General features: G+C 31.9%; 2 protein-coding genes across 6 annotated transcripts in view; one reads left to right on the top strand and one right to left on the bottom strand.

Annotated features, from left to right (window-relative positions):
- Positions 1-14,885, bottom strand: part of LOC132745835 (uncharacterized) — a 146,133-nt gene extending 131,248 nt beyond the window's left edge. For 2 of the 4 annotated variants that reach the window (XM_060734824.1, XM_060734826.1), the window contains exons 1-3: positions 14,687-14,885; positions 11,521-11,695; positions 9,221-9,423 (exon numbers count right to left, since the gene is read on the bottom strand). In XM_060734824.1, coding sequence (XP_060590807.1) covers positions 9,221-9,423; positions 11,521-11,644 — 327 coding nt within the window. In that variant the 5' untranslated portion in view covers positions 11,645-11,695; positions 14,687-14,885. Of the gene's footprint in view, positions 1-9,220; positions 9,424-11,520; positions 11,696-14,103; positions 14,226-14,686 lie in introns of those variants that run through there. The other 2 variants (XM_060734825.1, XM_060734827.1) reach the window with 2 other exon arrangements.
- A 3,114-nt stretch (positions 14,886-17,999) lies between these two features.
- LOC132745829 (heat shock 70 kDa protein 12A-like) lies at positions 18,000-21,062 on the top strand. 2 transcript variants are annotated; one of them, XM_060734819.1, is made up of 3 exons: positions 18,000-18,221; positions 18,820-18,976; positions 19,473-21,062. In XM_060734819.1, exon 3 carries the CDS (start codon positions 19,565-19,567, stop codon positions 20,531-20,533), a length of 969 nt encoding a protein of 322 aa, XP_060590802.1. In that variant the 5' UTR covers positions 18,000-18,221; positions 18,820-18,976; positions 19,473-19,564; the 3' UTR covers positions 20,534-21,062. Both variants share the same exon structure in this region, with proteins under 2 accessions (XP_060590802.1, XP_060590803.1).
- The last annotated feature ends 1,419 nt before the right edge of the window (positions 21,063-22,481 follow it).

The raw sequence follows: 22,481 nt of genomic DNA, 5'->3' as shown, positions 1-22,481 counted from the left end.
TTTGATATTTATAAAGTAGTAGTAGTTTACTTAGTTTGTGTTTTTATTGCTTAATGGCAATATTCATAACAATTCATTACTTCCTAACAGGTGCCCGTAAAATTCGAATATATCCGGTCAAGTAGCTTTGCATGAACAACATGTAAAATAAAAATTTCTCTCCCAATTTATTCGCGAAATCGTGCGGACTTATTCGCGCAAACAAATATTCGCGCTTCGTGGCCATCCGCGAATAAAGCGAATATTAATTGGTCGCGAATATTCGTTGGGTTACAGTATTATGTCATGATGTTAGAATATGATAAACTTTTCAAGCCAAAAAACTTAGGGGTCACCGATCTCATTTTCTGCTCATAAATTTCATTTTTGTTTACTTATTTGGTAGTAGAGCAGAATAATTCAATTTTAAGAGGTATTTTGGTAATGAAATCTGATGGCTGAAGTGATTACAGATTTGAAACCTATGTGAATACTGATGGCTGAAAATAACAAAGGGCAATAACTGAAAAAATAATGCATGGTAAGTTATCATTCTTGTGTGCTTCACGCCTCCTTAATGAGATCTATCCACCTATGAAGTTTCAAGTTGATATCTCAAAGGCTTTCATAGTTATGCTCTGGACAAAAATTAAGCATGAAAAATAATAAAGGGCAATAACTGCAAAATTATGCAAGGTAGAGTTATCATTCTTGTGTGCTGCACTCCTCCTCAATGAGACCTATCCACATATGAAGTTTTATGTTGATATCTCAAAGGCTTTTTAGAAATACTCTGGACAAATTTAAGCATGAAAAATTACTAAGGGCAATCACTGAAAAATTATGCAGGGTAGAGTTATCATTCTTGTGTGCCACACTCCTCCTCAATAAGATTTATCCACCTATGTAGTTTCAAGTTGATACCTCTAACACTTTTTGAGATAAGTTCCAGACAAAAAGTATGAAAAAGTAACAAAGGGAATTAACTCAAAAATTATAATGAGAAGAGTTATCGTTATTGTGCACAGCATTCCTCCTCAATAAGATCTATCCACCTATGAAGTGTCATGTTGACATCTCAAAGACTCTTGAGTTATGCTCCACACAGGTGACAAATTAAGTATGAAAAATAACAAAGGACAATAACTGTAAAATTATGCAGGGTAGAGTTATCATTCTTGTGCACTGCACTCCTCCTCAATATGATCTATCCACCTATGAAGTTTCAAGTTGATACCTCAAATACTTTTTGAGATATGCTCCGGGAAAAAAAAGTCGGACGGAAGGACGGACGGAGACTATTTCTATATCCCTCTCCGTCTTTCGGCAAGGGATAAAAATGGATCTTATTTACTTTTCATGTGATAAACTTGAAAACCAGATCGGTGAATGGTTTCCTCTAATTCAAAATTAAGAACATTTTAAATTCTGACTCCTAAAATGATATCGTTTCAGTTATTTTGTTTTAGATTTGACTGTAAACTCTACTTATTTTGGAAATGTGATAAACATATATTTTCTATTACTTAATTCGTTAAATGAAGTAGTAATATTTTATCAAACGTGTTCAATAATTCAGTACTGAACCCTAAGTGACATTGTACTGCACAGTATGAGTTAAACCTGGAAACTTAAAGACTGTTGTTTCCTTATTTCATATACATGTATTATGTTTTTTTAACCAAATGTAAGATTGTAAGATATATATATCAAATATTTACATATACACATGATGCGCACGGTTTATAACAATATCATTGTGGCTAAGCTCTTTTGTATCATAGGCAGAGATAAAAACACGTTCCATGTTGTTGCAATATGAAACTCTTTTGTATCATAGGCAAAAATAAAATACGTTCCCTGTTGACGCAATTTGAAACCCCAGAAAAAAGTTTCCAATGAACGAGCATCTATTAAATATGTACTCTCCACCGCATCGGTCGAATATTCTTTTTATTTAATTTTACCCATGAAATATGGTGCTATATCAGTCAAATATATTTCATACTTTTTAAAAATAAATATGAAATATAAATATGAAAGTGGGCGGAGTCAAAACTCATATTTATTTTAAGGGACTTCTTTCGCCATTTTGTTTGAAAAATCTGATAAAAACAAAACAACTTTTTGTTGAATTTGTATTGAAAACTATCTAGAATGATAGAAAATGGTCTATATTACTAAGAAAACAAATCCGAACACCAATATCTTTAATTCAGTCATTAACGCTGTACAGATGTTTAAAGAGTTGTTTACGCGACGTCACAATAATTATATCGCTAAATATCGCGTGCAAAACAAGACAATATTTATATTACTGCGCGCTGTACAATTACAGTTGCGTAGCAAGCAAGGGTGTTCGTAACCGTTTTTCTTTGATAATGAAATTAAATAAAAAGGTTATTTTTTCGTTTTTCGTGAAATATGGAATATATTTTCACTCATTATGATAAAATGCCACATATTTCCACTATACTATAGGCGCGTCAATGAAAATGACTCTTATTTCACTTTAAACGGTCTTTATTTTGGGTATGTGATAAATAGAATATTAAATTCGTGTAGGTTCATTTCTGAATTTATTGCACTCTGAATAAAATAATATTATGCAGGGCACTCGTTTGGCCATTTTTGGGGCCGAATATCGGCCCCATTCCCCTCTCAAAATCATATGCTTTTTTCCCCTATTTCAGTAGAAAATTCCCCTAAAAAAAATTGTAGTGTAAATGTTTGATATTTAACCAAAAAAGTATAAAAATAAAATATATTTCTGTTTAACTTTCAATGGATTGAAAACTAAAATACAGTTGTCAACAACGCTGTATGTTAAAACCGAAAGTAGCAGCAAGTGAGAAATGTACAAGGGAGGTAACTCTCGTAAAATTATTGACAAAATTAATGTGGCAGATAATCATCATAGGAGTTTACCTTATATTCAATTTGTTTAGAGAATAAACATTCATTGTCATATTCTACTAGTCAATAAACAAAACTATTTTAAATTACTGTCAGTTGTTGTTGGAAAAAACGTATTTCTCTTGCATTTTTGTACTCAAATATTTTCGTACCCAGTTTTACAGTTACAGACAATTTCCTCTGAAACCAAAACCTTTTTTTAGAAAAGGCATAAAACTTTCTTGTTTATTTTTATTTAATTCTTATTTCAATTATCATTGTTATAATTGTTTCAATCTAAAGAACAGGCAGAAATATGTAGAAAGTAGATTAAGAACTGACCAGTGCAGATTCTAAAATAGTGTGATTAAAAATAAAGAAAACATTAATAGGAAATAGTTTTGCTGTGTTTCAATAACTTGGGTACAACATACCCTTGCCTAGGAAAGTCTGCCTTTCCAGAGCTTGTTGCACTGATTCAATTTTTGTTGTACAAGTTTTTTTTTTTTAAAACAACAACAACAAAAACAACTGTCAGTTTTTATTTTTTATCATAAACAAAATGCATTATGCTTGTTATAGATTTTAATATAACCCTAACATTTTTCAGAATTTGCATTTTACCCCTCACTTTAGAATTTCGGGGGTATTAAACCCTTGGCCAAAAACATATAATTATCTGGAGCTCTGATTGATGTCTGAGTCAGTCAAGAGCAATAAGAAAGCAATAAAGAAAACAATGAGATAGCCTGTCTCAAGAAAAGCTTCATGTTATATGTTTTATTTGTGAGGTCTATAGTAATAAATATACTAGCTATTGTAAGTAATGGTAGGAAATTGTGCCAAGAGTTAGTGTAAAACTTAAATATAAAGAACTTGTATATGGCTTAAAATTCCCCTTTTTGTCTTAAAATGACACAAAATTCCCCTTCCTGAGGGTATGGGTACCTGTCCCCAAAAGTTGTCTAGTGCCCTGTTATGCACGCCAGAGGCTCGCATAATATAATTTTATTCAACTCGTGCAATACATTTGTAAATTCAGCATGGAACTTACACTCATTCAATAGCCTCTATTTATTACACTCCTGCGCCGCGGTTTATGTGATAAATAGAGGATATTGAATGAGTGTAAGTTCAATACTGAATTTATTGCACGAGTTGAATAAAATTATATTATGCGAGCCTCTGGCGAGCATAATATTATTTTATTCAAAGAGTGCAATAAATTCAGAAATGAACGCTATTAGCCGCATACGGCTGCGAAGACCTCATAAAAAGGACTTGAATCACATTTTATCAGCTTATTTCAATTTTCTATATCACCAAAAGTTTAGTAAATTTCACTTGCTTACCGAAAATCAAAATTATACGGTATAATATGCATTGCTGTACTTATAAGAGCCGTCAAAAAGCCAAAATCTCGCTCAAAACGGTGGTCAAGTCATCATTTTCACGAATGATCCGCCATATATTGCACAATTTTGCGTTACTTATTGCACAAACCGTGCGTTATTTTCACATTCCGGCGTTACTGGATATACCGTGTGTTATTTACAAGTGACATTCACAGGGACGCTGATCATTTCCGCTACACTAGTCTAGTTTAATCAGGATGATAACGCTTTATCAGAAATTCGTGATTACTTTATAGGCGGGGCTTAGTACGTATGCTAAGTGTTCTGTCCCATGATCCAAATTATCGAATAAATTTTTTTCAGTAGATCTATACAATAATTGTTTTAAATTATACAATATATATTTTTATCAGTTATACCGTTATACCAGACATCAAAATCCGTATTGCAGTGTTGTCCTATAGCCCCAGACTACTAAATTTCACCTCGGGCTACCAACTTTTCACAGTAACATGCCCGACCAGGCTACTGCATTTTCAGAGGCAATATAAACAACTGTTTTGAACAAATGAATCGTGCTATAGTCTGTCCCATTAAAAATGGAAATGAACTTTTGACTGGTATGAATTAACAAAATGACGTTGAATAAAAAATAAAACTTTTTTGTAAACTAAAAAAAAGTCACCCTCGAGATATTTCAGGATTTTACTCTTAAGTGTCTACTTTTCTTGTGAAAGCAAATTTTGATATCTCTATGGCAAATCTCTGTTGTTTATTTTCCGTAGCCATTGCCGAAGTACTCTTCATTTGAAGATGAACGGGAGAAAGCACGTGTAATGTTTCTAAAATATACATGAGGTTCTCGGGGTCGTTTCATGATTATTTTAAAAAAGCTGGATCTACAAGATGTCAAAGTTTAGTTACAATGCACGATGGAAAACTTTAAAAAAATGAAAAATAAGCAACAAGAACACCGAGTCACATGGAGTAGATCTAGAAATTGCACTTACTTTTAAGATGAATAGAATTCCTACTGTATGAACTTTATAAACGTCACTACAAATTCGCATTTTGAAGATTCCTTCATTGCCAGTTTCTATCCAGTTCCGTAGATCCCACTTTTTAGCTTCAAAAATTCTGAATGACATGACTCCTACACTTTTGATGATCCAGATTTTTTAAACAGATAATCCGTTTCATTATTAAAACATTGTTCAATTGTGGATTTATCTGGGTTAGCAAATGAAATATGTAAATGAAACACATCATAATTCAGCATGTTCCAAATCCATAATTCAAGAACGGCCCATCAATTTTAGTTGTCAACATCATGTAATGTTTATGGATTCCTGACGAAAAAACTTTATTACGTCAACAATTTACGCAATATATGACGTAACAAAAATGCCTCGCGCTTTATATGGATGATTCCAGTTGCGGCATTGACAGAGGGCGGTTAGGCATATGTAACCTCAAACAGATAATTTTAAGCGTTGAGATAAACTTGCCTTGATGACATTTAAAATAATTTTTGTATACCCAGATTTTGCAACTTAACTGTAAAAATTACACCTTCAATTCATATTAATAATATAAAAAACTTTCGATACTATTTAAAAATAATTTTAAACAAACTTAATGACATGAATCTACAACAGTGCAATACTTCTTCCATTAATTACATAATTATAATATTCGTTTTGATTTTATATTTTTAAACTATTTGATATATTTCTCAGAAATAATTTCCCTACATATTACCTCGTTGTTCAAGACTTCTGAAAATCCTACTCTTTTAGCTACAAAATATACAATACGCGGTATTTTTCTCCCGCGAAAAAATATGCTAGATCTATTGTTTTTTTTTCACTGAATTTTTTCAAATTTTAGGAAAGCTAAAATTATTAAGAACGTCACTCGCTGTTTCTCTTTGACTCGATCTACCCTTCATATTAACAAAATCATTATATGTAACACTTTGAGTCTACAAAAAAACACGTATTGTCGCCAACTCAAACTTACTCTTACTAATTTCAAATCACTGCCGGTATTTCTGGACATTTTGTTGAATTGTGAGACGGAAGGTTAAATCTGTATTTACGAACTTAAAGTGATTGCTTAAACTAGAAAGCAATATGTTATATTCTTATAATGCACATTTTCCTTTAACGCGAGTCTGTGTTCTCTCGTTAGCGCACGAACATCGCACCCGAAATAAGAAGGGTAACATATTTTTGTATCCGTCAATTTATTTACTTTTGAATAGACGTGGTACACACTTATGGACAGAATTCAGACAACTACAGAATTATGTAAATTAAACATTAAATAGCGAAGAACCATTTTTATAGTCTCCTAGCTAGTGTTCCCGTTCCCCTACGACGCGTTGCGGTATTCAAGATACGCGCTTGATTGAAAAGCTATCTAATCAAATCACTTCATTGTTCTTTTTTCTCTTAAAAATATAAATTACGACATCATATCATGGTAATTAATTAAATCTTTGTGTTTAATTATTTATAAAGCTTACTGATATTTTCACTTCAAATGATTTTGATTATTTTAAAATTTAATAATGGTTTGCTAGTAAAATTGCCTTTTTGACACCAACTTTGTTGTCATTTTTCATTTTAATGAGAACATTTAACTATTGATCAGGAAGTAAATAATAATATATATTTTTTTTAAATTACCGAGTACATTTCACGCTAATTGTGAGACGAACCCTAAATGACGTCTATATGGGCGCCGCCATTTTGAAATGGACGTCACGTCAGGTTACAACGTAAGTCAACGGGAAAAAAATATAATTTTAACATTTTGACTATATTACTGACTTTATGAAAAAAATGAAAAACATGCCTAGAGATATTGACGTCAGGGTCAACATGACATTAATGTAAATGATTTTACTATTATATTAAATAAAAAATGAAATGTTCAAATTTGATGGGACAGACTATAGTGAAATGTTTTTTGGGATAGTTATTATTCCAATCTGGTTGTCAGACCAGCCTAGTCGATTCAAATCCTAATTTCTTACACTGGTATTGTATACTTCAGAATCCGATAATTACCGCCAAATAATTAACAGTCATCGAATATTTGAAAATATATACGTTTTAATTATTGCATGAAACAATGCAATTCTGGCGTAAAACTGGTATCTGCATAAAATAATATTCTGCCGCGCTATCGAAAAAATATATAATTTAGTTGAAATTAATATTCCTGTCGTTACATTATAGTTTACGTTTAATTGCCTTTCAGTTCGATAAAATATAAACAAAAAGATATTTTATTAGTTTTCTTTATGCATCTAATACGATTCCCGATCCCTACCGTCATACCGTTTTGGTAACCTGTGCGACGGAAATCGACGGAATATAACAAAGACGACGATTACCACTATTTATTTCAATAAATGTGCCTCTTAAGCATAAATCTATTTTGTGATGTTCAACCTAAACTAAACTATTGAACATTGACAGAAAAGGCCAAGTTTAACCCTTTACCAAGAAAAAATGAAAAGGTTTTGAAAACTTATTCTTTAATGTGTAAATTATGAGTATACAGACCTTTCGAATGATTTACAATAGGAAACTGATTAATGAAAGATAACTTTGTAATTATTTATACATTTGCGTCTTATCAGCCGCCATACCTTTTGCCAACTATTCACAAGTGACTTGTATGTCTTAGGCCGTGTCTACACCTATTCAAGTTTCTTACATGTCACATTTAGATAAGCTAAATAAATGGCCCTTTCAATATTTAATCAGGCACAATTTTTACTGGAATGTCTAATTAAGATTGTCCAGGATTTATACCTTTGTCTTTGCAATGCTATCATGTTTCTGTAAAATATGTGAATAAAAAAGCGGGAAAATGATGCAATTAGCTAAAAACAATGGAGTAAATGAAATTGAAATGTGTACATTCTTTTAAAATAATGGAAAATGTGAGAAAAATATTTTTTGAGCTGATAAATTGATGCAAGTTCTTTATTTGATGAAAGTTATTCACTAAATGAACACAATCATTTAAAATCTATTTTGACTACTTGAAAAAACTTTTTTTTTTGCTCTTCTGTGTATCAGTTTATTGATATGATTCTCTGACCAAGATATTTTATACATTTATTAAAATTTACAGATCATGAACTCTGAATCAGTAACAAAAAAGTCAGAAAATAATAAAAAAAACAACACTATCACACCTTCGGGGCACATGTTTTGTGTCAAACCGGTGTTATCAGTGTCTTGACAGCCAAAAACTTGTAGAAAAATAGAACGTGTTCTAACTTTCTTGCAAGGAATTATCTTCTTGAATGTCACATAATTTCTCTTTAAAACTCATTCAAGTAGGGTGTCTACACTATCCAATACAAGAGAATATGATACTTGCATTCAAGACTTGGATAGGTGTAGACGGGCACTTATCAGCAATCTGTTACTATTAATAGAGTTTATAACAATAACATACAACGTGTAGTCGCGTGATTCTTGCAAGAGCACAGGGAGAATCTGTTTATAATAAGATAAAATAATGAAATATAATAGGTCTCATAAGATATAAACAACCAAATAATTTAAATGTGACATTTCAAATATCATTCATGATTTATCAATCATAAAATAGCAACGCTTGACACTTAGAAAAAGTAAAAGCTTCCCTAAATTCAATGACTGGTCCATAGGGATACGTTATTAATTCATTTTATGAAAATTGTAATGTTGCTTTTTAACATGTCAATATTTGTATATTTCATTTAATTTAGAACGTTACTTTATGTTTGAATTTTTAAGATTATGAAAAATGATTGTGGTCCTTATATAAGTTAATTGTTCAGTAATTGATTTGCTTTTATATTCAGATTTTAAGGTCTTCTCCTACCATAGATATAATATTAAACTGTTACAAATATAGTTGCCGGTTTCTACCGGCGACTAATAAGTGACTGAAGATATTGCAACAAAATAATGGATTACCTCTTTTCTTTCAAATCTGAACTTTTTAACTGCTCCATTTTCCATCATGTGAACATACTTAATATGCGGAACGTGATGATTTCTTTTTAGATTTTGAAAATGTTCATGCAATTCATCTGTTGATACGTCAACATCTAATTGGTCAGGAAACTGGTCGATATACCTTCTTTGTCGTTTATCTGTATCTACAACCTTCACCTGAACTGAAAAGTAGTACTAAAAGTAGTGGATGTACAATCACTCTATGGCACAATGGGCACACATAATTCATTTTCCATAAGTATTTCTTACAAATATTAATAAAAACAATAAATGTATCATTTTGATTAAATATATATATCCTTAAAAAATTGATAGCCTTCAGAGTTATTTATTATGGATATTGATATGATTAAATAATGATATTTTGTTCTAGAACAATTTATTATCTACTACATATTGAAATGTCATTTGTGATCATGTTAGTTACTCACACTAAACCAAGGACATCCATAAGTAATTTTTCACGGGTTGTTGTCACATATTATACCAAATGCTATCAACATAACTATTCATCGTTTACAGACATTTTATTGTGGACCAAATCACTTAATTAAATAATCAAAGCACAGAAAGCGCTGAAATTGTTAGGGTCTCAGAATGTCAGAATGGTGAAGGTTGTGAGATTATAAACCAATTTGTTTTTGTGTAGTGCCAGCAATGCTGTTTCCAGTGTTACCCAAACAAATAAAAACTAGAAATTGTCACAAGTGCCGAATACCCCCTCCCACACACACGAAATTGTCACAAGTGCCAAATATCCCCTCCCACACCACACACACACACACCATGCGCGCGCGTGCTTGTCAGAAAACGTGTTTTTTATTTAATAATTTTGCACATAGGATGATGATAAGCAGAATGCAGTTATTTATAGATATTTTTCAAATATTTGTGATTTTTTGTCCTACATCAATAAAATAAATTAAAGTTTGGATTTGAAGTTTTCTTGACTTCTTCAAGGGCAATACGTTCTTTCTCCCTGATATTTCTGTATTTCTACTCAGTGAGATTTATCTATTTATATAGTGTCATGTTGATACCTTTCATAGTTCTCATGTTATATCCTGGACAAAGTTCAAAGTATTTAAATGAACAAAGGCAATAACTCCAAAATTAGGGAAGAAAGGTTAACGGTTCTTCCACACTGCACTTGTTACATCTATCTACCTGCACAGTTTCAAGTTGATACCTTTTATAGTTCTCAGGTAATTTCCAGGACAAAATTCAAAGTGTAAAAATTAACAAAGGGCAATAACTCCAAAATTTGTGATGAGAGGGTTATGGTTCTTATTCACTGGATTGCTCAGTAAGTTTATATGCCTACAATGTTTGTAGTTGATACCTTGTGATGTCCCGAACAAAGTTCAAAGTGTAAAAGTGAACAATTAGGGCAATAACTCCAATTTAAGGCAAGGAAGAGTTATGGTTCTTTTGCACCGCACTTTTCCTCAATGTGAGCTGTCTACCCACAAAGTTGCTTGTTTATAGACTGATGTCCCGGCCAAAGTTCAAATTGTAAAATAAACAAAGGACAACAACTCCTAAATAAGGGAAGGCAGAGTTACGGTTCATTTGCAGTGCACTCCTACTCAATGATTATATATAGTACCTACAAAGTTTCAAGTTGATACATCTTGTCGTGTCGTCCCGGAAAAAAGTTGAAGTGTTAAAATATGGGACAATATCTCCAAAATTAGGCAAAGCTGTGTTACGGTTCTTTTTGGACTGCTTTTCTACTCAATAAGATCTATCTACCTACACAATTTGAAATTGATATCAGGGTTCGACACTAACTGTTTTAACAAGGGATCCCATAGGAATCCCTGAGATTTAATTCAGGGATTCCTCCTAAATGTCAGGGATTCCTCAGATCAAAATAGTAAAATATGAAGGCGAAGAATAACAAGGGAGTGCAGCAATCCGATTTCAAATTCTTTTTTTAAAGATCACATACATGATATATTGCCTTGTTTCAGATGCAGAAAATGTAGTTTATCAGCCCTTTGGTTTTTTTTGTTTGCTTGGATTTTTACGGCACGTCAACACATAACTGGCCATATGAGCCCTTTGGAAATATTGCTGTTTAAAGTTATCATATATCTTGTAGTTTTAGAGCTATATCCCGGACAAGAAATCTGCAACGGGTCGACCGACCGACTGACCACCAGCTGACTCCAGTATACCCTCTTTAACTTCGTTTGTCTGAGGTATAATGAAAATAACATTTATAAGTAACAATTTGTAGAAAAAAATCCCACCTGTTGCTGGCTTCTCTACATTTCCTTGTGAATAGGGAATGGTTTTGGCGATGCACGACTGACGATTCAAGCTTATAACAAAAACCATTGCAAGGAAGATGTGATTTATTAACGAAGTCTTCATTTCTCCAGCGGATCATTTATAGCAAGTTTATCTTCTTTGTCAATTTAGATTCTGAAAAAGAGTTATAAGCTGTTTTTATTGTTGTATATATGAATATTAGATTATTATTTTAGATACACATTGTACATGGTATGGAAGTTCAAGTATCAAATGAAAAAGCATTTATAAAGAAATAAACATTTTTTTTTAATTGTCTAATATACATAAATGATAATAACAGTTCAAACTGCGATTGACATTACGTAACTTCGGTAATCCCAGTTTGTTTATATAAATAAGATTTCTACATTATTTTTACTTGATTTATTGGAGAAGGAAGAAATAAATTATAAACGAAACTGTTCTGTTTCAGTTCGTTTTGAAGACGCAAAAGTTAATTTCTTTTATGATTTCCTCCACGTAGGAGAGCCAATGTTAGTATTTTTACGATTGATTATTTTCTTTATTAGTTTTATCATGAAGCTAAATATAAGATTTTTCGGAAAAAAAATCCTTAATAAACCCTTTATGATATTCAACTAATTAAAAATAGTGATAATAAATTGACCCTCTATACCTGTAAAAACATAGGTACCTGGTTTTTTCTGGTATATAAGGTCAATTTATTTTATTTTTTTTCAATTTAAAAATTTATCATAAAGATTTGATCTAGGAGTTTTTAAAAAAAAATCATTTTTAAAGGGATGGGATGATGCCAAAACCCTTTTAAAAGGAAACTTTATTATAAAATATAACTAAAAAAAGTCAGTCCGTAGTTTACAATAAACATGGTCACTTAGGCGCTTGCAATATATTATGTAGGCATGCACATTAGTTTAAAATTATAAATAGACTTCCTTGGGCTCAATTTTAGTTAAAATTTTAAGTTATAAAAATGTACGTAACGGAAATATAAATATTCTACAATCTATTCTTTAAAAGGTGTCATCGTGAAATTAATATAATATAGCACGCTGTCAAAAGGCAAATACCCCACTATGTAAAGCCGAGGAAGTTTTATATTATTTATGATAAATGTGATTCATTCCGTAAAACAATGTTCACACACTATCCCAAAAAGTATTCCAAGCCCCATTTTCTAAATCATAAATACCTCCGAAGAATAACCCTCTTCCCGGGAAAACTTCCCTCAGAATAGCATAATAAAATGAGCTGCGTCACGACAAAACCAGCATAGAGCGTTTGCGACCAGCATGGATCCAGACCATCCTGCGCATCCGCGCAGTCTGTTCAGGATCCATGCTGGTCGCTTACAAACAAGTAGAGAAACTGGTAGCGAACAGCATGGATCCTGATCAGACTGCGCGGATGCGCAGACTGGTCTGGATCCATGCTGGTCGCAAACCTATTATGTTGGTTTTGTCGTGACGCGGCTCAAATATTGAAATAGTTTCGCTCTTTCTATATATAATCTTGTTATCCGCCCCCGTGTGAGATAATAATCCAGATTATATATATGGAAATGATTTTTTTTTCGTATGTTAATATTTATGCTACTGAAAAGGGAAGATTTCCCAGTAAGAGGGTTTCATCGGGGGAGGGGGAATGTCTAAAAAATACTTTCGTACAAATGAATAATATTTAATACAAGAAGGCAACTTCCCTGAGACGTTTGCGTATGCTTGTTAAACTGTGTAGACAATTCTCCCGGACATTTGCCTTTTGAACTCATACTATGTTATATGAAGTTCACGTATTTGAATACAATCATTTTTTAATAAGCTTCGGTTGTCGTCCTGGTAATTTAATGTTAACAGTACAATATCTATATCATTTAAATCAGTGATTAAAAAGTAATTATTATTCACATAATCTACTGTATTCCTTTTGTGGTCTACAAAAATGAAGAAAAAAACAACAAACAAACAAACGAAAATCACGCGCTTCCCTACTTTCATATTCACGTAAAATATTCATTTTAAAACCCAAATACATATTATTTATATTCATTTTAAAACCCAAATACATATTATTTATAGTTGCAAATAACAAATATCAAAAGCTTTTACGTAATAAATCTTTTTTCAATAATAATGTCAAAAACAGAATTTTAATATCATTTCTTTGAATGCCAATAGTGTAAAATATCTCTCTCTTATGAAATAACTTTGAAATCATTTCAAAGCAAAAAAAATATATTTAGATATTTATTGTAGATCTAAAACTTAAAAAATCATTTTCCCTTCTTTTAAAAAATGAATATCTACTGTACATTCAATAAAAAATCAACGTTCCTTTAAATAGATATTCTTTACTTCTGGCACCATTTTTCAGGACGGTTTCAAGTCAGGATTATAAAATATCTACAACGAATTTGTAAAATATAGAGAGAAATACAGTAAAGAACATTGTAACATTAAAAAAAATAATTATTTTTAAACTTTTACTTTAATAGATCTAATAAGCAAATAGAAATCTACATGTAGAACTATAAACAGAATAAATATTTCTTCGTGTACCTTTAATTCTGTCAATTTCTTTATCTCAATGTTTCAACTATCTTTATTTGTTATATTTTCTGTTATCTTTTCGTTACTTTTTATTTGTTTACATGACGTCAAAATGAAAAAGTAGGTTTTCCCGTAAAAACTGGGTTAATAGTGACGTCACGATATATATTAATAGTTAACAAAATGGCGGGATATTCTGTGCCTGGTATGAATTAACAAAACGAGGTTGAAAATTACATAAACCGTTTTTGTAGATTAAAAAAAAGTTCCCCTCGAGATATTTTTCAAAGATTTTTCCTCTAAAGTTTCTACTTTTCTTCTAAAAGCAAAGTTTGATTTCTCTACGCCAAATCTTTGTTGTTTATTTTCCGACGCCATTCATATGAAGACAGAAGATGAACAAGAGAAAGCACGTGTCATGTTTTTAAAATGTACTTGAGGTTCTCGGGGTCGTTTCATGTATATTTTACAAAGCTGGATCTACAAGATGTAACAGTTTAGTTGCGACGGACTCTATATGATGCAAAACTTCAAAAACGTGAATAATAAGCTACAAAAACATCAAGTCACATGGAGTAGAAATTGCACTTACTTTTATGTTTTAAGCGGAATAGAATCCCGTTGAATTTCGAAACAGATCTTTCTACGACAAATTCACATTCAGAAGATTCCTTCATTGCCAGTCTCCATCCAGTTTCGTAAATCCTATTTCTGACTTCTGAATGACAATGATGATGACTCCTAATCTTAGGAACTTTAATCCAGATGAAACATTGCTCCATATGCAAAGTTATATCTGTTAGCAAATGAAATATGTTAACGAAACAAATCATAATTCAGTATTCAAGAACTGCCCATCAGTTTCTGTTCTAAAATCACAATGTTTATTCTCGGAAATGGATTGAATGACGAAAACAATTTTGTTAACATATGACGTAACAAAATGTATTGCGCTTTTTATAGATAATTCCGCTTTCGGAATTGCACGGTCGGTGGCATAAAAGTGACATTTGCTTTGTTTTTGTTTTTCACTTGATTTATTTTTTTATAGATCTATATATTTTAGCGTCTTTGTTTTAGCGTTTTCGAAAAGTAGTAAATCTAACAGTGAACATTACTCAGTATATAGATTTCTAGATCTAGATACAATATCACCCTACACTATATTAGATCTGTATATAGATATGACCGAGTGAATCATGAACAGAATTTTGAAGCTTCTAGATCTATATAATTTTTGACCGATATGACTTGATCTAAATTACGCAACCTTTGGTACATTTTTTTTCAGGTAATATTGTGTTGGAGGCATGCAGCTGTGGTGGCACAGATGTCACATGTGTTTGTTTTTTATTTATCTCGTGCGCACGAGATACTATGTCATGGCCACGAGTTACTAAGTCATGGCGACAAGATAATTCAGTGGTGCGTACGAGATACTATGTCATGGCCACGAGTTACTAAGTCGTGGCCACGAGATAATTCAGTGGCGCGCACAAGATACTATGCCGTGGTCACGAGTTACTAAGTCGTGGCCACGAGATAATTTAGTGGTATGCACGAGAAACTATTTCGTGGCCACGAGATACTTTGTCGTGTTCTCTCGTGGAAACGAGTTACTTACAGTCGTGGCAATGAGATAATTCAGTTTTGCGCACGAGATACTATGTCGTGCCCAAGAATTACTAAGTCGTGGGAACGAGATAATTAAGTCGTGCGCACGAGATAATTGACAAATCAGATTAAACTATTTGTACAATTTTTCCTGGTTATCTAGACATGTGCTAAAGAACAATAATGCTCAAACTTCAACTCTGCCTGTCAAAGTGACATTTATAAAAAATTTTAATTGGATATTGATTTTACTTTTAGCGTTATTGTGATCCTGATCTTTTACCCAATGACCTCAAAAAAAATTACGTGTCATCTACTGAAATCTTTTAAGGTTATATACCTTTTAACAATACGATTTTTCCATAGCAACCTATGTTGCATTTCGCGCATGCGCATTCTGCGTAGGGCAAAAGCGCAATAACGATAGACTACATTTAGCGTACTTGAAGGCTATGAAAGACGCGATTATAGGTTATGTCACCCAGAAAACATATTTTTTTTTATGAATTAAAGCGGTCAGTACTTATAACGTGAATAGTTTTCAGTACCGGGACGTTTTAGTACCATGACATATTTAATCACATAAAATTATCGTAATTTAAGTTACTTTTTAATAATACCATCAATGTTTATTAATTTTGTGAAGTGACAATTAAATAGTGTACGTGGCGTGCATTTTAATGTTTTACGAGAAACCGGATAAATTGTGTGTTATTTCATAACCCATCTTAACCTATAAAGAGTTTGAAACATTATTTAAATGAATAATTTTAAAAATACACAAAAGACTTTTGTTCGTAAACTGAATATGTTTAATCTTGTATTAAGATATAACGTCAAGATAGGGTATTGTTTACCTTGCAAAGTACCGGGTCAATTAAATTACGATTGTATAATTGAAGTACTAGCATATCTATTTCAAAATTTACTGCTACCCATAGTATGATTTAAAAAGTTAACTTGGATCATTCATGCATGGATATTGCTAATGCTTTTAATTTCATTATACTACTGTCGTTATGAATAAGGTTGCACACACGTATTTTTTTATTCCCCAGATTAAACATTAAACCCCGATAGTCCTAGCAAATCATTTTATAATACCATGCTATCACTACACAGGCAACTGGTGGCCAACTGTTAATTGGAGCAATAGATTTCGGAACGTCATTTTCTGGTTGGGCATTCTCTTTTAAACATGAAAATGAAAGAAGTCCCCCAGGTGCAACCGTTAAAATTTGGAATGCAGGAACGATAACCACAGAGAAAACACCGACGTGTTTATTGCTGAAACCAGACGGAACATTTGATTCATTTGGCTACGACGCAGAGAAAAAATATGGGGAGCTATCAGCCCAACATCTACACCCAGAATACTTCTTCTTCAGACATTTTAAAATGAAGCTCTTTAAGCCGTTTGGAAAGGTATAAAATAAGTAATTGAAAAATAAGCTGATATTATTTTTGTGTTTAATTGCATATGTATTTGTATGGTACATGTTATATATTTGCATAAGATTTTGTATAATTATGTAAGTAAAAAAATACAACAATTAATTTAAAGTTACATTAAATAAATATGTTAAAATATTTTTGCCGTAGGCCTAAAAACCAAGCATTCTACAGATTCATTAACATTTTTAACAGTCTTGATGTAAATCTCAACAAATTTTGTTCATAAATAAGGATTTCAAACGGAAAACCCCACGGTAACACTAAAGTTCGTATACGAATTTTAACATGCAAATGAAGATTATAATCAGCTTGAGTATGCGCTACGTCACAGTGTTATAGCTGCTATCCGGGACACAACAAATATGAGATTTTCTTGTTCAAACACATTTTAACCGTTTAACGTCAAGGTGCACTAGACCTGAGGTTCAGTAAAAAGTAATAATCTCATAAAAAAAGATTAAATTTGTATAAAAACATCCGTTACAATGCAGAAATATACCGTTAAATTAGGACTGCTACTTATAGTCATGTTTGTTGATTTAATATTGATGTACGGGTGATCTGAAGGTGGAGTTTCTCATGCAAACAGATATTGTACTTCCGATTTCGCAACAATGAGGTTGTCCATTTTTTATGCTTATAAAACTCATTTTGGTTGTCTGGACACCAAAATAAGATCTGGAGTTGATATAAAACTCAATTTATTAATGCAATGTCGCTATTTCAGTTTTTATGAAATTTATTAAATGTAACTTTAATGTTACAGATTTAATGCAAACAACCGTTAGAAAAAGTCATAATACTACTAAATGTATTGTTCCCTTCTTACCAGGGTATTAAAAGGGATATGATGATACTTGATGAGATTGGCAAGCAATTTCTAGCGGTAGATGTGTTTGCAATATCGTTGAAATATTTGCATTGTTGAGGATATGATGAAAATTGTTAACAAGCGACTAGTCGGCAAATTGAACCCCACTGATATCGGACGGGTAATAACAGTTCCTACAATATGGTCGGATGCATCAAAGCAGTTTATTAGGGAGGCAGCGATAAAAGTTTGTATCTTAATTTAACTAAAATAAAAACGCCGACATAAGGAAACAATCTCAAGTGTCATTTTCGAATGACGTAAAAAGACGTTAACATTGTAAACTACGTTTAAAAGTGAATAACCCTTGACTCGTTAAAATAAATTGAAAAGGTAACGATAAGCAAATTTCAGAAGTTTTATATCTCTTTCATGAGTTTAAGAGTTGAATGTCTTTAACATTTTAAAATGTCATTTCGAAAATTTGTGAATGGTGTCAAATTTTGTTTTCTCACGGCGACATTCTTATCAAAGTTTCTTTGAAATAAGCCACTCTGTTCTACAGGGTGTACAGATCAGTTTGATGTTAAAATTTGTACCTTCCTTTTATACGTATTGCAATCAATATCATTTAATATTTTTTTGAAATCTTCTCTGTGTATGAAGGTCTAGTAATCAGCAAATGTGTCATACCTGGTTCATTTACATAAAGTTTTTATCAAGTTACAATCTAAAATGCCAAATCCTGCATTAGGAATGGCTTTATGTAGAATCACATGTATTTCATATTCTTACACCAAAATATTTGTTTATGTAAGCATTTTACTTCTTTCTATTTGTTACAGACTGGCATTGACAATGACCAGCTTAGAATTGCTCTGGAACCCGAAGCTGCTTCAATATATTGCCGCCATTCACCAGTAGATGCATCGACAAGTGAGACTGAACTAGCAATATCAAATCTTCCCATTGGTACCAAATATATGGTTTTAGACACAGGAGGTATTAAAAGTTTTAATACACTTTTTATAACACACAGTAACACATTCAATGTGACACTTTACCAATCAATGAGTAAACGTCGACTGTTCAGGTACAATTCAAAATAACTTTTATAAAAGTAGAGCAGTTTTTTTATATGTTACGCAGTTTAATTATTATATCCTTAATAAAAGTCATTATCATTTATTGGCAATTGACCATCATAATAGCAAATCTTTTTAAATATGTAAGTATTTTTGCTCCTTTTGACAATAAAAAGCAATATGTTACTTTAATGATTAAAAGTGTATGGAAACAAATTTCTACTTTTTTCTAAGCAGCGGCTTTCAAAGCATTCTAAATCAATATAGTATTTGAATATATCTATTAGCTACATCATGGACCTTTGAATCGTCTTTTTTCTAGAATTAAACGTTATATGCATTTCTAAATAATTAACTAAAATATAGCTCTAACCAGCTGTTGAAAATGTATATCTATATTTATTCATATTAAGGTGGCACAATCGATATAACAGTACACGAGGTACAATAATCTAACACGCTAAGGGAAGTCAGAGCAGCGAATGGTGGTGCTTGGGGTGGAACTATGGTGAACAAAGCATTTGAGGATTTCTTAAAGGAAATTGTTGGTGATACAGTATTCGAGTCTTTCAAAATGAAAGAAACTGAAGATTGGCTTTATATGGCACTTCAATTTGAATCAAAGAAAAGAGAGATCGAAATCAAATCACCGAGGTATATCACCTTACGTTTACCCTTTTCTCTGATTGATTTATGTGAAAAGGTAAATGGAATCCAGATTCAGGATGCAGTTGCTGCCTCAAAGTATGCTGAAATAATAGAGATAGTCGGTGATAAACTTAAACTCTCAAAAGTTTTTTTTTTCTATATGTTTGGACAAACATTACAAAGAACAGTTGATCATGTAAAGTCTTTATTTAGAGAAAAAAACATAAAAGAAGTTGGTATCATTCTTATGATTGGTGGGTTTTCAGAATCGAGATTGCTGCAACAAGCTTTAAAAGAAGCATTCCCGAATAAAGAAATTGTCGTTCCATTAAACCCTTCATCGTGTGTACTTAGAGGTGCCTTAATATATGGCCATACACCTTTGACGATTAATAGCAGAATTCTTAAGTATACATACGGCACAGAATCAAATACAAAATTTAAAGAAGGTTATCTCCCAGATCAAAAGAAAATGAATTCGGATGCCGGCATTAGGTGTAAAGATATCTTTGCAATATTTGTTGGGAAAAATACCGTAGTTAAAGCAAAAGATACGTACTTCAAAAAACAATTTACGACACTTAGAAAGTATCAAAAAGCAATGAGTATAAGATGTTTCCTATCAGAGAAGACTAATCCAAGATATGTTAATGAAGATGGATGTTTAAAAATAGGAAAAATTAGAATAAATCTTGACAATCCGGACGAAAGTTTAGACCGCACAGTTAGTGTCTATATGGTGTTTGGTGATACAGAAATCACGGTGGATGCAGAGGATGAAAGAACCGGGAATAAAACAAGAGCAGTTATTGATTTTCTAGGATAAGGCCGAGATGTAATTAAAGGAATGATTCATCAATCGTTTAAACCTAAAGCAAGGAAAATGTATATATAAGAATATGTATTTGATTTTATAGGCTTTCAAAAAAAAGTTTATTCATAAAATTAAATTTATTGCATTTTTTTTGACCTGACAGGCTTAAGTTATGTACACCGCGAAAACTACGTCTTTTCATAACTCTAATTAGTTAAACTTACCTAAAAATAATGATAAACATATACTCAAAACTAAATTATAGAATAATTATAATTAATTAATTATATTAACATAAAAATATATATACAGATATTTTGCTGTAATCAAATATCTAATTTCAATGTAAATTTCTTTAAGATATCGAGTTTTAATGAATAACTTTGAAAATCAAATGCCATTTTACAATAAATTGGTAATCCGTTAAAAATATTTAAACTTGGAGATGTTAACTATTTAATAAATTTTAACATACTAAGGCGTGTATGAAAATCTTTGAAATGAATTGTATCCTCGCTGTAGTAAAAGCATTACACTGATATAGTTGGCAGTTCTTATAATTTCTATCAATGTTTCCAAATCTACCAGTTTCAATAAAAAGTTCGTGAAACGAAAAAACTTATTAAGCAAGTTAGAGTAGATCTTTAACATGGATATTTCATCTTTTAAGTTATTTATCAATATATATATAGCTGACAATTTCGGGTTCGGATTACCAACTCGTTGATTTGTTTGTTTGTTTGTTTCATTTTATGCCTTTTCCCAACAGTATTTCAGTCATATAGGAGGGTAGTTTCCTAACCATCGTTCCTGGAGAGTTGCACCAGTACTAGACTACCTTTCTCCGTGCTAAACTACCAAAGCATCTCCCGGGGATCGAACCCACGCCAGAGAGGTTACTGGATTAGAAGTCATCGACTCTAACCCCTCGACCACGGAGGCGGTTACCATTCGTTGAAATATTAAAAAGGAAACAAAATGTCTAAATTAAGTATGAACAACGGTTAAAAGGAAACTGTGAAAATTTAAAGCTTCTTGCGTTTTTTTATAGTATCAAAACCCAAGTATCTCTAATGATCCAAGGATAGCACAAAACATCCTGTCATCATAAGGACTGAATACACACTGTACTTTATACCCTTGGCTTAAAACATAACATAATGTGTATCATGAAATTCTTGAAATTAATGAAAGGGGACGAAATACGTAGACTCGAAAATCAGGATACAAGACTGACTTTGTTTCCAAATCACTTTGTTTCCAGATTTTTACGCTTCACAACAGCAGTTGTTACATACTGGTCCTTCGGGATCATTGATGCCAGCACTATTAAGTGTTGATAATTGAGTAAATCAAGCCGGTGCTAGGGGGCGTGAGGGATGTTGCACTTATTCATTATCCCTCATGTACAGACTCAATCAAACCGAGTCTGCAACTTTCATATAATTATGTTGTGGTTAATGCTTCCGAGGGATCACTTTGTTACCAGATTTTTACAACTTTTCTCTACCTATGTTGTGCTTTGTTTCAAAGATCTTACATTTCATAATGGTGATACATTTTCTCCCTGCAGGGTATATTGTTAATCTCAATCAGCTATCAAGTTTACTATGCGTAAGGAGAATCATTGTTTAATCATTGTTTAAAACAGTAAGACTAATGAGCAGATTTTACGTTCATAAAATGTACACTTTGCAAAATTAATCATCGAACTTTAATTCATATTGTAATTATATCATATAAGTCAAAGAAAAGTTTATTTCGCTGTCGTACGAGCACAATATTTTGTTTATTTTCTCATCTCACCTTTAATGAAAAACTACCTTATTAGTATGACATCGCAAGTGTGTTGGGAATTAACTAATTAAATTAAATTGTTAAAACGCAATCATGGTCATTTTATATCCCATGCAAAATGCAACGGCACATTGTTGCATTGTAATATTTGTAATATTTTTCA

This window comes from Ruditapes philippinarum, unplaced genomic scaffold, assembly GCF_026571515.1.
Source record: "Ruditapes philippinarum isolate M1 unplaced genomic scaffold, ASM2657151v2 ctg1753_1_1_1_1, whole genome shotgun sequence".
NCBI lineage: Eukaryota > Metazoa > Mollusca > Bivalvia > Venerida > Veneridae > Ruditapes > Ruditapes philippinarum.
The sequence above is the reverse complement of the archived record's forward strand: the minus strand, read 5'-3'. Positions and strand labels throughout refer to the sequence as shown.